Raw genomic sequence first — 15,968 nt, 5'->3', positions numbered from 1 at the left:
CCAGTTCAATTAGTCACGTTTGACAACTACCAAGAAAAATTATCTACAGAAGAATGGTACGACTGATAGAAACAGACGAGGGGAAATATCAGCTTGGGTTCCAGAAGAACGTGGCACGCGCTAGACAATATTGACCCCACGACTAACTATAGAAAATAGACTGATGAAAGACAAACGTAGGTTTATAGCATTAGTATATTTAGAAAAAATGTTTGACAATATTGACTGTAATACGCCCTTCGGAATTCTGGAGTTATAGGGGATGAGGTACAGGCAGTGAAAGACTGTCTACAACCTGTCCTGAAACCAGACTCCAGTCATAAGAGTCGAAGGATATGAAAGGGATATGAAGGGGATTGTAACTTATCCCCCAAGTTACTCAATCGGTAAGCAGAGCAATCAGTATAAACTAAAGAGAAATTTGGAAAGAAAATTATACGTAGTTCAGAGCGAAGACACAGGAATCTCTAGATTTGACATTGTACTTCTGACACAGACAGGAAAGGATACGGGAGGCCAGTTAAACGGAATGGACACTCTCTTGAAAGAAGGTTACAAGATGAACATAAAAAAGTAGCAAATGGGTAGCTGAGTGTAGTTGAGCTGATTGCCGAGGGAATTAGAACAAGAAATGAGGCACTGAAAGTAGTAGATGACTTTTTACATTTGAGCAGCCACAAAAACTGACAGTACAGAAATAAAGTGGATGTAAAATGCGCAGTGGCAGTTGCAAGAAAAAGAAAAATCTGTTATTATTCATTTGTAAATGTGTTAGAAAGTGTTTTCGGAAAGTATTTCTTAGAAGTGTAGTATATTTCACACCATAGAAACGACAGAAGGCTTTGCTCGCCAGCCTTCTGGCTAGGATGATCTGATCTATGAACGTGACTTTTTAATGGATAGTATTACAGTGCAGTTTCACGATTTTTTTTGTCTTTTCGTTGTGTTGTCTCCTAATTATTCTACATTATTCTGTAAATATGAAAATAAATCTTTTATCTGACAGTCGTAATGAAAGATGAAGATTCATACAGAATTTTAGACTTCTCTTTGTTTATGCGTCCACGTCCGTAGCTGAGTGGTCAGTGTGTTCTAGAGTGGTGTGTGGACGACCTGGTACTACTAGTACAAAACCAGTGACTGTCACCTGGCGAGATAAAAGAAGCAATATAATGGATGTGGGCCACAGCTTGAAACTGGTTCATTGTAAGATTAGTGACTGTCGTCAGACTAAATACTAGAAAAATGATATATTTTTCTCAAAACAAAAGCGTTCCTTTTCAGTTCGTTATCCATGCCAAGCTGTTGTTGTTCACACCTTGGTGTGCCTGTTTGACATACAGTGTGTAACGGGTACAAGTGCAGCTATTTTTATACGTAGCGCCTTGATACGTACACACATCACTGTGTCGGTTGTTTTTTTCTCTGCTTCGGGCAGTAATCCCATAAGCACGTCACAAACCTTATGTCCTGATGTTTTCTGCATGGTCGTAACTGCTCCATTTGTAAGTGGACTATACCTGTCAGTATAGACTAACCGTTTTGTTTCCGTGCGACCACAGTCCAACAGCGAACCGTTTCCAGGGAAAAATAAGCATTAATGACTTGCTCTTGGCACACATACTCGGAGGTAGTAACCAACCTAAAAACACGCGACTCGTAGTAGCTATAATGATTAGTGTGCAAATGACGTAAACACTGATGTAAATACTGGCGTAAATACCGATCACCAATAGAAATGTCTGCACTTATATCCGTTACGCTCTGTGTATTGCTCAGCTTCGTCTGCAGAACGCAAGTAGCTGCTTTTGCAGTGGTTGTAACGTTGAATCACTGAGGTCTTTATAGCGTCATTTGTATACTGAAGGCGAACACGAACCCCACTGAGAAAATTTCGTAAGTTTGTCAGGGATATTTTCTGAGTATTGTGGAACAAGCGAAGCGTAGTCACCAAGGGCACGCCACGAAGTAACTGCGTTTCGTTTAATTGCTTTCCCCCATATATCTTTGCACGTGTATTGCACTCAAAATATGTGCACAACACTGTAAATGTCGATGGTACAGAGAGGCAGTTATTGAACTATATGAAAGAAAACGTAAATTAGTTACAAACTACGGCATGCATACGCCTTATTCAACATGTAGACGTCACTACCGATATTTAGACCCAGGTTATGACATGTTCGATATGCCTGCCATCATTGATGTGGATCAGACGAATAGCGAAATTCTGCGTGACCCGCTGAAGTGCCGGAAGATCGATGCTGTCGATGACCCCCTGAATGGCTGTTTTCAGCTCAGCAATGGTTTTGGGGCTATCGCTGTACACCTTGTCTTTAATATAGCTCCACAAAAAGGGGTCGTACGCGTTCAGACCCGGAGACTATGGCGGCCAATTGAAGCACATGCCAATGGCCTCTGGGTACACCCGAGACAGAATGCTGTCCTCCAGGACATCAGACACTCTCTCGCTTCGATGGGGTCGAGCTCCGTCTTGCATGAACATCATCTTGTCGAAATCAGGGTCAGTTTGGATAACGGGGATGAAATCATCTTCCAAAACCTTCACTTACCGTTCGGTAGCCACCGTGCCATCAAGGAATATCGTACAGTTTATTCCGTGACTGGATATTGCACATCACACAGTCATCCGTTGAGGGTGAAGAGAGATCTCGAAATTCAAATGCGGATTCTAGGTCCCGCAAATGAGCCATTTTGCTTATTGGGTTGTTTTGAGGGGGAAGACCAGACAGCGTGGTCATCGGTCTCATTGGATTAGGGAAGGACGGGGAAGGAATACGGCCGTACCCTTTGAAAGGAACCATCCCGGCATTTGCCTGGAGCGATTCAGGGAAATCACGGAAAACCTAAATCAGGATGGCCGGACACGGGATTGAACCGTCGTCCTCCCGAACGAGAGTCCAGTGTGCTAGCCACTGCGCCACCTCGCTCGGTTTTGCTTATTGACGAACGCATCCAAATGAAAGTGGGCTTCGTCGCAAAACCAAACCGTGCAATTCCCATCATGCCCCGCGGCCAACCGTGCAGTGTGAACGTCCTAACGCAAACCGTTCAGAAGCTATGACGACTTTATTTCATATAGATCAATAATTGTAACCCTCTATATCCTACGTGTTTCGTTTGAAAACAGACTTGTTTCATTGACTCTGGGGCCTGTTGTTGACAGCGCTACCCCCCCCCCCCCCCCCCCCGTCTCGCCTCCCTTCATTCTATTCCTTCGAGCTTGCATTCGGTACTCTTCGGTTCAGTTTCGGTTTTGTTTTTCCAGCAGCGTTAGTTGTACGTCAACAGTGATACGCAAGCAGTACGAGAAGATTTACTGATGAAGAATTGGCTTATACGTACTTCGTGTACGGGTCCAGTGAATGCAATGGAAGAGACGGCAGGCACGTCACATTTCTTTAGCATGTGAGGGTCGCTGTTGTATGGCTCTGTGTGTTTTGTGTTGCACGTTTTGACGTTGCTTTCTCACTGCTGTGTAGTTAGTTTCACAGAAACGAAGGCAATTGTGCCAACGAACAGATCTTAATTACATTAGTACTGTGCAACGAGACACCACGGACGCCTTACATTGTTCTAAAATACTCAGACAATATCGCTAAACAACAGGCGGAATTTTGTCAGTGGGTTTCGTGTCTACCTTGATACAAGTACGCAGCAGCAAAAGACTTCACGGATACACTACTGGCCATTAAAATTGCTACACCACGAGGATGGCGTCCTGCAGAGGCGAAATTTAACCGACAGGAAGAAGATGCTGTGATATGCAAATGATTAGCTTTCAGGGCATTCAGACAAGGTTGGCACGGTCGGCGACACCTACAACTTGCTGACATGAGGAAAGTTTCCAATCGATTTCTCATACACAAACAGCAGTTGTCCGGCGTTGCCTGGTGAAACGTTGTTGTGATGCCTCGTGTGCCGGCCGCGGTGGTCTAGCGGTTCTAGGCGCTCAGTCCGGAACCGCGAGGCTGCTACGGTCGCAGGTTCGAATCCTCCCTCGGGCATGGATGTGTGTGATGTCCTTAGGTTAGTTAGGTTTAAGTAGTTCTAAGTTCTAGGGGACTGATGACCACAGGTGTTAAGTCCCACAGTGCTCAGAGCCATTTGAACCATTTTGATGCCTCGTGTAAGGAGGAGAAATGCGTACAATCACGTTTCCGACATTGATAAACGTCGGATTGTAGCCTATCGCGATTGCGGTTTATCGTATCGCGACATTGCTGCTCGCGTCGGTCGAGATCCAATGATTGTTAGCAGAATATGGAATCGGTGGGTTCAGGAGATTAATACGGAACGCCGTGCTGGATCCCAACCGCCTCATATCACTAGCAGTCGAGATGATAGGCATCTTATCCGCATGGCTGTAACGGATCGTGCAGCCACGTCTCGATCCCTGATTCAACAGATGGGGACGTTTGCAAGAAAACAACCATCTGCACGGACAGTTCGACGACGTTTGCAGCAGCACGGACTATCAGCTCGGAGACCATGGCTGCGGTTACCCTTGACGCTGCATCACAGACGGGAGCGCCTGCGATGGTGTACTTAACGGCGAACCTGGGTGCACGAATGGCAAAACGTCATTTTTCGGATGAGTCCAGGTTCTGTTTACAGCATTCGTGTTTGGCGACATCGCGGTGAACGCTCATTGGAAGCGTGTATTCGTCATCGCCATACTGGCGTATCGCCCGGCGTGATCGTATGGGGTGCCACTGGTTACACGTCTCGGTCACCTGTTGTTCGGATTGACGGCACTTTGAACAGTGGACGTTACATTTCAGATGTGTTTCGACCCGTGGCTCTACCCTTCATTCGATCCCTGTGAAACCCTACATTTCAGCAGGATAATGCACGACCGCATGTTGCAGGTCCTGTACGGGCCTTTCTGGATACAGATAATGTTCGATTGCTGCCCTGGCCAGCACATTCTCCAGATCTCTCACCAACTGAAAACGTCTGGTCAATGGCGGCCGAGCAACTGGCTCGCCACAATACGCCAGTCACTACTCTGGATGAACTGTGGTATCGTGTTGAAGCTGCATAGGCATCTGTACCTGTACACGGCATCCAAGCTCTGTTTGACTCAATACCAGAGGTGGTTGTTCTGGGTACTGATTTCTCAGGATCTATGCACCCAAATTGCGTGAAAATGTAATCGTATGTCAGTTCCAGTATAATACATTTGTCCAATGAAGACCCGCTTGTCATCTGCATTTCTTCTTGGTGCAGCAATTCTAATGGCCAGTAGTGTATAAATTGCGTTCCTGGCCTCCGAGGTCACCTAGCAACCACTGCCGCATGACCTCAATCAGGTTAGTCACACGAGGTATGCTGTCGAGGGATAGGCTCCAGTGGAGAGCGGTTAAGCTACGATGGATCAGCTCGGCTTTGTACAGTTTCAGGTGCACCGTAGAGTCGCTCTCGCCCGCTAGACGCTAGGAAGCTAACGATAACGGTAGAGTGTAAGTGGCTGGCGCCGGAGGGACGCACGCCATCAACCTGTGCTCGGTCCCTGTTGTGGTTTCAGCAGCATCAACTCGGCGTTCGACGAACTGCGCGTGCACGTGCCCACGTTCCCGTACGAGAAGCGCCTCAGCAAGATCGACACGCTGCGGCTGGCCATCGCGTACATCGCGCTGCTGCGGGAGGTGCTGGCGGCCGACTGCGACCCGCTCACCTACGTGGAGCGCTGCCTGCGCGGCGAGGTGAAGGCGGCCGAGCGCGCAGAGTGGAACACCAGCGGTCAGTCGGCGGCGGCGCTGGCGCTCCCTCGTGTTTACTTATCTATTGTTATTCTTGTCATTTTATACCCCCCCCCCCCCGCGCACCATGTGGGCGGGGGACCTGTCAGTGATACAGATTAGGGCTGTTGGCGAATACTTTTTCCAATAACATCGACGTGTATCGACTGTTTATTCCGATATATCGATGTAAAAATGAAAATACCCGCCAGGGTAGCCGAGAGTACTAACGCGCTCCGAGGCCCCTAAATGTAGGATCCGTGATGAGGGTGAAGAAACTGCATCACACCTAATCTTTGAATGCATGGCATTGGAGAGTAAAAGATACAGAATCTTCGGGACAGCCGGCCGAAGTGGCCGCGCGGTTCTGGCGCTGCAGTCTGGAACCGCGAGACCGCTACGGTCGCAGGTTCGAAACCTGCCTCGGGCATGGATGTGTGTGATGTCCTTAGGTTAGTTAGGTTTAACTAGTTCTAAGTTCTAGGGGACTAATGACCTCAGCAGTTGAGTCCCATAGTGCTCAGAGCCATTTGAACCATTTGAACCAATCTTCGGGACAACTAGATCTGAAGAAATTGTGTCTAACAAATAACTGGTAGAGGGACTCCTTGCACTATTTAAGGGCACTGGTTGGCTTTACTAGATATACAGGGAGCGATACCGCACAATAAACCTAGTTTCCGTGCGGGCAGTGCCGGGTTAGACCTAAGCTATTTTAGCTCTCCTGTTAAAATCAAATCAACGCACTGCTTCCTGCACTAGGGTAGGCGCGCCGGCCCCGGATCGAATCCGCCCGGCGGATTGACGACGTGGGTCGGTGTGCCGGCCAGCCTGGATGTGGTTTTTAGGCGGTTTTCCACATCCAGATAGGTGAATACCGGGCTGGTCCCCACGTTCCGCCTAAGTTACACGCGTCGCAGGCATTTGAAACACGTTCGCACTATTTTACGATTTACACTAGACGCAGACAGATGGGGTACACTGATTCCATCCCTGGGGGTACAGGGAGGCGGCAGGAAGGGCATCCGGCCCCCCCTACACACTAACACTGCCAAATCCGTTCTAACCACGCCGACCCTGGGATAGCTGCGGGACTATGCCGAAAGCGAAAGAAAGAAAGAAAGATGTAAAAATGAAAATATCGAGTGTCGATATTTTCATTTTATATTTTTTTTCAAAATTTTGGTAAATATTTGTAGCTGTTCTTTTAAAATTGCAGTACAACTAATTGGGCCCAGTTATCCAATATGGAACCAACTCCAAATTTATACGAGGGTTGGAACTTTAATAGTGACAACTATTTATTTACAGCTCGTACAAAACAGATACGTGTTTAAAAGTTTTACTCACCTTCAGAGGAGTCACCAGCATTGTGTATAACCCGTTGCCAGCGATGTGGAAGTCGTAGGATACTCTTAGCAGTGCCAGTTGTGTCGACAGTTCGAGCGGTGCTGTCTATTGCCCGACGCATTTGTAGCAGTTCGGAAGCGAATGTCGTGAAGTGTTTCCTTCAGTTTAGAAACTGAATTGAACTTATGAGGGCTTGAATCAGGGGAGTGCAGTAGGTGGTGTAGCACTTAGCAGCTTCATCAGTCATACAAATAAGTAACAGCTTGCACTGTACGTGCTTGAGCATTGTCCTGCAAAATGATGGTCCGGTTCTACAAAAAGTGTCATCACTTCTGTCTCTAAGCTGGTCATAGGATTTCTTCCAAAAATGAATAGCATGGAGACAGAAGTGATGACACTTTCTGCAGGATCTAACCATCAATTTGCAGGATAATGCTCGAGCACATACAGGGCAAGCTGTTACTGATTTGGTTCACTGATGGGGCTGCTAAGTGCTATACCACCTACTGCACTCCCCTGACTTAAGCCCTCGTGAGTTCATCTACATCTACATCCATACTCCGCAAGCCACCTGACGGTGTGTGGCGGAGGATACCTTGACTACCTCTATCGGTTCTCCCTTCTATTCCAGTCTCGTATTGTTCGTGGGAAGAAAGATTGTCGCTATGCCTGGAGCAATATACTGCTTGACTCCTCGGTGAAGGTATGTTCTCGAAACTTGAACAAAAGCCCGTACCGAGTTCAACTCGGTTTCTAAACTGAAGGAAACAATTCACGGCATTCGCTTCATAGCTGCTACAAATTCGCCGGGCAATACACTACGCCGCTCGAACTGTCAACACAACTGGCACTGCTAAGAGTATCCTACGACTTCCACATCGCTGGCAACGGGCTATACACAATGCTGGTGACGACTTTGAAGGTCAGTAAAACTGTGAAACACGTATCTATTTTGTACGAACTGTAAATAAATACTTGCTACTATTTAAGTTCCAACCCTAGTAGTTTTGAGCTACATCATGTTTTGCGAGACATTGAAAATAAAATTCAACACGTACAATGTAGACAATGTGAGAATGTTATTAAAGTGTACATGTTAGACACCAACATTTAAAATAAAGAAAGGTATAAAATATAGATTTCCGTAGGCGGAAAGGGCCCAAACGGGAGTTGGTTCCTTATTGCTTACTTCAATAGGTTAAAATGGCATTTGGATCTTTTGTGTTGTATTTTGAGGGACTGGACAGTGTACTTCAAGAGCGTGAAAAACCTGTCAATAGTGATGTCAGCATGTATTAATATATTCAATTTCAATTATTTACGTCCGCAGTTCGTGGTCTCGCTGTCGCGTTCTAGCTTCCCGCGCACTGGGTCCCGGGTTCGATTCCCGGATGGGTCAGGGATTTTCACCCGCCTTGAGATGACTAGGTTTTTTGTGTTGTCCTCATCATTTCATCATCATTCATAAAAGTGGCGACATTGGACTGAGCAACGATTGGGAACTTGTACGGGCGTTGATATCCGCGCAGTTGAGCGCCCCACAAACCAAAAATCATCATTAATTGCTTACCAAACAATATGAACATAATACAATGCAATGGCAAGAAAAATAATACAGTTTGTACAACGAATTCCATGTTATTCCAAGGTGAAGTCCAGCTCCCCATAAATCCCATAAGCATCATCCACAATACCACAATCTATTGAAAGATTACTGTTAAACGTGGCAGCATCACTCGGAATGAGATGTATAATGGATGCGATGTCGTCCAATTTTGGCTGTGATACAGGCTTTCCAATAGGCCACAAAGGTAACAGGAGCGAGGAGAAGTTTACTGCAGACTTTGGGCTGCCAGCTCTTCTTTTCTTGACATCAACTTCAACAAAATTCTCATCTAATTCTGTATTCATAAATACAGAGAAGGGTTTGCTCTTTAAGATTCTAATCTGACGAAGTTGCAGCAAGGTTACTTTGTTCTGATGTATGTGTTCTTTACTATTAACATTACTCTTTTCGAGTTGTGCAGTTCTTTTAAAGTCATGTTCTTGCATGCTATGGACCTGTAGACATGACGTTGTTCCGTATTGCAAATCACTGCACCTTCGATTCTAGTGCTGGCAGTTCTGCACTCTCTAGATGGCAGCACATTACAGAAAGGAATTGGTTCTGTTTTGCATAACATGGTACACACCTTCAGGCACATTTTCCAACATAAATCCAAAAATCCAGAATATTGTGGTTGGATCCTTATTGCACAATTAGGCCCAATTATACTTTCACAGTGTGAAGGAGTCTTACCACTTTTCGAGATTTCATCACGTCCAATCTTTCTCTCTGACTGCGTCAAGTAAGTGTACGTGGGCACAAAAGAAGTCCAATTGCACTGGGAGGGGGGGGGGGGGGAGGGGGAGGGAGGGATGCAGGGGTGTGAATGGAATAACAAGATTTTCCAATATGAAGAATAGCACTCTACTACTTTCTTTTTCTCATCGGCGTTCTTCGAAAACAGTTGCTGAAAATGATGAACAAAAATCTAAATGACAGCGTTGGTGTTTGGCGGAAACGTGCGAGGGGAAATGCTGACGTAGTCGGCTCTCGGCGCTACCAACATGAAACTGCAACGTTTAGCAATACCACACAGTTTTGACACTACAACCGCGAGGTCGCTGGCATTGGCAGAAACGAAAAAATCAGGCAAGTCGTCATGAAGTGTTCCAGGCAAATCCGATATGTGACGAAACCGAACGACGGACCCATGGGACACCTTTTATTGTGCCACTTACATGCAGTTACCATTGCTGGCACAGTGGTTATGAAAGTGCATCGTTTTCCTTTCAATTCTTGTTCTAGAAGGAAAAGGCAGGGTGCTAACTTGTTGATGTACAGAATATCTAATAATAAAACAGTACTTAAATATATAGCTTTAAAACCGGCAGTATGCTTACAATGTGCATCCGATATTTTATAGGCAGTCACGTCGATATCTTTGCTGTCGATGCCGATGTCACCGATGCTATTCTCGATATATCGGAGGCGCATAATTGCATATTTTTTTAAATCAATATATCCGTTTCTAGGTATTTTGAAAAATATCAACAGTCCTAGTACAGGCAACGAGCTCTTCAGCCAGTTCACAATAAAAATTAAATTAGGGGGAAAAAAACAAGAAACAGATAGAGGAGATATTTAGATCGGATTTAAAACTTAAAGGTGAAAAATAAATTGGATTTTTTAGATATACGATGGGTCACTTCTTGCATTGGTAGTTAAAAACAGTAATAATAAAAGGTACAATGAAATACAATAAGTGCACATTTTAAAACACGTTGCCGAAACACTGATATTTAGTATATACATTTGACCACGCTGGCGCTAATTTAGTGTTTAGCATTTGACGATACCACTATGGTTCCAGCATATTAGGACATGACCGTCCAGCTGGTCCCGGCGGAGGTTCGAGTCCTCCCTCGGGCATGGGTGTGTGTGTTTGTCCTTAGGATAATTTAGGTTAAGTTGTGTGTAAGCTTAGGCACTGACGACCTTAGCAGTTAAGTCCCATAAGATTTCACACACATTTGAACATATTAGGACAAGTTTTTATAAAACAGATCTGAAGATGGGCATTATAGACTGTGGTCTGATGATGAAACAATTTGCGATCTTTGACGTGAAGTAAAGGAATTTTATCCCCAGCAGAGTTCAAGCCGTCATTTACACCGCATACTAAGGTCCGGTAGCAGGTGTCCTGATACTCTTGATCAGATAGTGTACAAAGAGATGCACTTTGAAGATAATCGTGAAATCATGCTAATCTTTTAATTACCAATCGACCTACAACAATTATTCAGTTCTGTGGTATACATAGGTTGGATAAAAAGTAGTGGCAACACTGTTATAATTCATATCAGACTTTATTGACAGGCGTTCGCCGTACCACATGCCCTCAATATAATTGCCCCGCATCTCGATATCCTTCCCCCGTCTCTGTCGATGTTTCGCAAGAACCGCCCTATGGCGCGAATGTCGTCTTCTCTTGTGTCGTAGTGCATGCCATGAAGAGGTCCTTCATTTTGGCTGACAGGTCGTAATCGCACGGGCTCTATCGGGTGAATACAATGGATGTTACAGTATCTCCACCCCCTGCGCACACAGGAGCTCTGCCACGGAGTTCGCCACTATAGGATATGGCAACGCTGCGTCCCACACACGCACCTCACACACTCCCTGAAAACAATGTCATGCACTCCGACCTCGTGCCACCTCAGTCTTGATCCACGCACGTTGTTCGTGTTTCCTTAAACGTGCTGTTACGGCGCTTGAACTGGCCTCCCGCACGCTGCAGCTGACTCAAACACAGCTACAGACAGCGCCACTGCCTTTTGACGCACATCCTTCAAGCTACGGCAGTGTTTATAACTCTATTCCGTAATTACTGAACCTTTAGTTCTGTCATGGGAAAAGCTACGTATAACACTAACGTGCCGTGAAACACGCTACCGTTACCCTCTGAGAGGATTTCAAAGTTCGACCGTGCGTGTGTCTAATGGAAAAGGGTATCGGACTATAACTTCGCAAACAGTAAAACCAAACCGGCCTTAACCTTGGGAGTTAACAAAAAAATATTCAAATGTGTGTTAAATCTTATAGGACATAACTGCTAAGGTCATCAGTCCCTAAGCTTACACACTACTTAACCTAAATTACCCTAAGGACAAACACACACACTCATGCCCGAGGGTGGACTCGAATCTCCGCCGGAACCAGCCGCACAGTCCATGACTGCAGCGCCTTAGACCGCTCGGCTAATACCGCGCGGCGGAGTTAACAGAAGTGGTAAAATTAGAAGTGAATGAAAAAAAAATAAACGGTCGCCAGCCTAATTAGGCACATCAATTTGGAAATAAATATTTGAGAAAATTGGGTATTACTTATTAAAGTTACTTTTGTTGAGATTTCCCTTTGCACAGCAAACAGGATACAAATTGACACAGTGCACTCTGTACTGTGTGTAGCAGCAGTTACCAATAACACACACACCAGTAAATTATGGGGAGCAAAATTGCACCGAGCTCATACTAATGACGGCCACAATCAATAGTATTACTTATTCAAAATACTGAAACATCACTGTATGAAGTGCAGAACTAAATTTGACATGAGGCGCTTCTATCTTGACTGACATGAATAACACAAATAAAGATGAATAACATCTTAAATACACTGTTTAAGCTCCTCTGCTTGTAGCAGTTTTCCTAAGTAACAGTAATAGTTCATTTTTTTCTTAATAGGACGACAATGTGATGTGGACCCATAAACTGGTATAGATTCACTAGCCAAGGTTCTTTGATTATTGCAAAATTAAAAACTATCTCTTAAAGCTAATCATTCATTTAAATCACTTTGCAAGGTAATAAAATGCAATACTGGGCCTAATTAACTTCTAAAGGAACCATTTATGATTGGTACCAAAAATACCCTGTCTTTGAAAATGTGCATAACTTCACTTCTAATGGAACTGCTGCAAATCGTTTCATTAAAGATTTATATGTACTTGTACTGTAATCACCTGTGAAGCAGATATCCTTGGCAATAATATTTACTCAATCTTGCACTGTAATCCTATAAACCTATATTTTATAATAAACTAAGGATACTTTGGTAAAAGCCTATCCAATTTCACTTTTATGGTTTTAGCTTTCAAATAATTAAGGTTTCCACTTTCCTATTGACTGATCTTTAAATTTTGTACTTAAACTTCCTACCTCAACAGTTTCACTTGGAGTAGTCCATGGACAAAGCATCCAAATTTTACTCTTACTTTAACTTTTGCTACTCCTTTTACTTTCGACAAAAAAAATCCCTTTTAAACACATGAGTGCCAGAATTGTTCATTTAAATCAGGATGCTCGGTTTTAGTAGCACTTGGGTGAGGATCATAAGCAGGATCGTGATAGGGATTGAAGTTACGGTTTCGAACACGAATCGGCGTTTTATGTGATTATTATTGGAACAACACACAAATTAACTGGTCCACACCAATATGCATCACGTAACTGAATGTATGAAGTCTGTGAAGCAGTGGCGAAGATTAGTGGCAGGCGAAATGGCGGCTAACTCTATTCACGGTTTTTGACGTGCGTATCCTCTATAAAATCAATATAAAATCTCTTCTTGGCGTCGGATTTTCAACATATTAGAGCCATTCCATTATTCCGTGAATACCAAATAATAGCCAGATCCACATCCGAAACAAATCCCTTCTAATGCAGCTTCCAATTGCTTCCATCGAGGTGTACCGTTCTAAGGCTAGCCACACGCTGCGTGTCGTTCACACAAAGGAGCTGCTCAGTTCGACCGCCAAACCCACCTTCTACATCGCGCCATGCCACTTTCGTTCCGGGGGGACTTCCCTACAGCGTTTACATGTTACAAATACAAGTGCCCTAAGCATGAACTACCTTTTAACAAACATACTTCTTTCATAAACATATTCATATTATATTAATTTAAAATTTCCACATATTCTTTTGCTTTTTTCATATATACATTACAAAATTGTAATTTTCTTGCCTTACATCAAGGAGTTCAAACAACACAGAATGCACACTTCATAAATTGCAGATACACAGTTGCTTAAAATAAACCTACTCCTAATCGATATAAGAATTACAGGTTGCTACTACTTTTCATCCAACCCACGCATAATAAGCTGTTATGTGTCACCTTTAAATGGTTCAAATGGCTCTGAGCACTATGGGACTCAACTGCTGAGGTCATTAGTCCCCTAGAACTTAGAACTAGTTAAACCTAACTAACCTAAGGACATCACAAACATCCATGCCCGAGGCAGGATTCGAACCTGCGACCGTAGCGGTCTTGCGGTTCCAGACTGCAGCGCCTTTAACCGCACGGCCACTTCGGCCGGCTCGTCACCTTTAAAATTTAGTTCTTGTTGTATGATACGTCTCGAGCAGATCAACTCACTTACTATAAAAATTGCAATTTCAGAGTCTCTGTGGGTGTCCATAGGCTGCACCAGCTTGTTTTACTTCCCCTATAGGCGTGCTAACAGCACTGTGGCGATGGGATTTTTGTGCGTTTCTGGACTGCAGATAAACAAACAAACAATTAATTATGTAACTCATTAATAACAAAAAAACTTTCCACACAGTGCAATGAAATTAAATACCCCTCACCCGAATCGCCACAGGTAGCTTTCCGCTCTTGTTATAGCCCGATCCACGAACGATGGCGGTTCGCGCATGTTGGAGCACGGCCTTTGGGATTGCATTGTTGACGATTCCAAGCGACAGTTGCGTTCGCGCATGCGCGAGCTTTCCGCATGAAGAAAGCGTACACCCGCAAATTAGGTCCCTCGCTTACTTGTTCTTGTTGTTGTGGTCTTCAGTCCTGAGACTGGTTTGATGCAGCTCTCCATGCTACTCTATCCTGTGCAAGCTTCTTCATCTCCCAGTACTTACTGCAACTTACATCTTTCTGAATCTGCTTAGTATATTCATCTCTTGGTCTCCCTCTACGATTTTTACCCTCCACGCTGCCCTCCAATGCTAAATTTATGATCCTCTGATGCCTCAGAACATGTCCTACCAACCGGTCCCTTCTTCTTGTCAAGTTGTGCCACAAACTCCTCTTCTCCCCAATCCTATTCAATATCTCCTGATTAGTTATGTGATCTACCCAGCTAATTTTCAGCATTCTTCTGTAGCATCACGTTTCAAAAGCTTCTATTCTCTTCTTGTCCAAACTATTTATCGTCCATGTTTCACTTCCATACGTGGCTACACTCCATACAAATACTTTCAGAAACGACCTCCTGACACAAATCTATACTCGATGTTAACAAATTTCTCTTCTTCAGAAAAGCTTTCCTCGCCATTGCCAGTCTACATTTTATATCCTCTCTACTTCGACCATCATCAGTTATTTTGCTCCCCAAATAGCAAAACTCCTTTACTACTTCGCTTACTTGTGCAGAATTTATCACTTCCCAGCACAATCAGCGATAGCAACTCGCAACGAATGGAATCGAAATTCACTAAACAAATAGCTACGATCACGTTTAATGCTCGCATTAGCTGCGGCATTCACAGCAGAGAACTCAGAACGCACTGAACGCTCATTGGCTGTCGGGGACCTACGTGACGTAGGTGCGCAGAACAGTCCTAAGCCGCGAGGGATTAGCCGAGCGGTTTAAGGCGCTGCAGTCATGGACTGTGCGGCTGGTCCCGGCGGAGGTTCGAGTCCTCCCTCGGGCATGGGTGTGTGTGTTTGTCCTTAGGATAATTTAGGCTAAATATTGTGTAAGCTTAGGGACTGATGACCTTAGCAGTTAAGTCCCATAAGATTTCACACACACAACAGTCCTAAAATCGACCGCCATCGTTCGTGACTCCGACTATAGTTTTTGCAGCTGCTGTAGACGAGTGTAGTAGTATTCGTACGTAACCGTTGCAGACCTGACGGCGCGGCTGTCGTGGATCAACTGGGAGAACCTGGGCGTGAACCCGTCGCGGCGCGGCGTGCTGACCACGCTGACCCTGAGTGCCGACTCGCTGCAGCACTGACCCGCGGCGCGCCTCGGCGGCGACGGCCTCCACGACGCGGACGTCGACGCCGTGTGGCGCCTGTCGGGGCCGCCCAGCGACCGCTGAGCGTGGCCGGCGAGCACTACTCCAGCTGAGCGAAATGCCCCAGTGAACAGTCGCGGAGTACCGCGTGAAGTACTTGTCTGTCGGCTCTCAAGACTTTTTTGTTGTTATTACAGTCTGGCCTCTTCACGGTGGTCGTCGTGCAGGAGGCGTGTGGAAGATACCGGATTGTCAACACCGTTC

The 15,968-nt window shown here is 45.0% G+C and overlaps 1 protein-coding gene across 1 annotated transcript in view; it reads left to right on the top strand.

Moving 5' to 3' along the window:
* Positions 1-15,701, top strand: part of LOC126481722 (pancreas transcription factor 1 subunit alpha) — a 63,370-nt gene extending 47,669 nt beyond the window's left edge. The window contains exons 3-4 of the mRNA XM_050105674.1: positions 5,552-5,766; positions 15,592-15,701. Of these exons, the coding sequence (XP_049961631.1) occupies positions 5,552-5,766; positions 15,592-15,701 (325 nt within the window). The remainder of the gene's footprint in view (positions 1-5,551; positions 5,767-15,591) is intronic.
* Positions 15,702-15,968: the final 267 nt, after the last annotated feature.

The sequence above is a fragment of the Schistocerca serialis genome, chromosome 5 (assembly GCF_023864345.2).
Source record: "Schistocerca serialis cubense isolate TAMUIC-IGC-003099 chromosome 5, iqSchSeri2.2, whole genome shotgun sequence".
In the NCBI taxonomy this organism is placed as follows: Eukaryota; Metazoa; Arthropoda; class Insecta; order Orthoptera; family Acrididae; genus Schistocerca; species Schistocerca serialis.
Note: the sequence above shows the minus strand (reverse complement) of the source record. Positions and strands in the feature narration are given on the sequence as shown.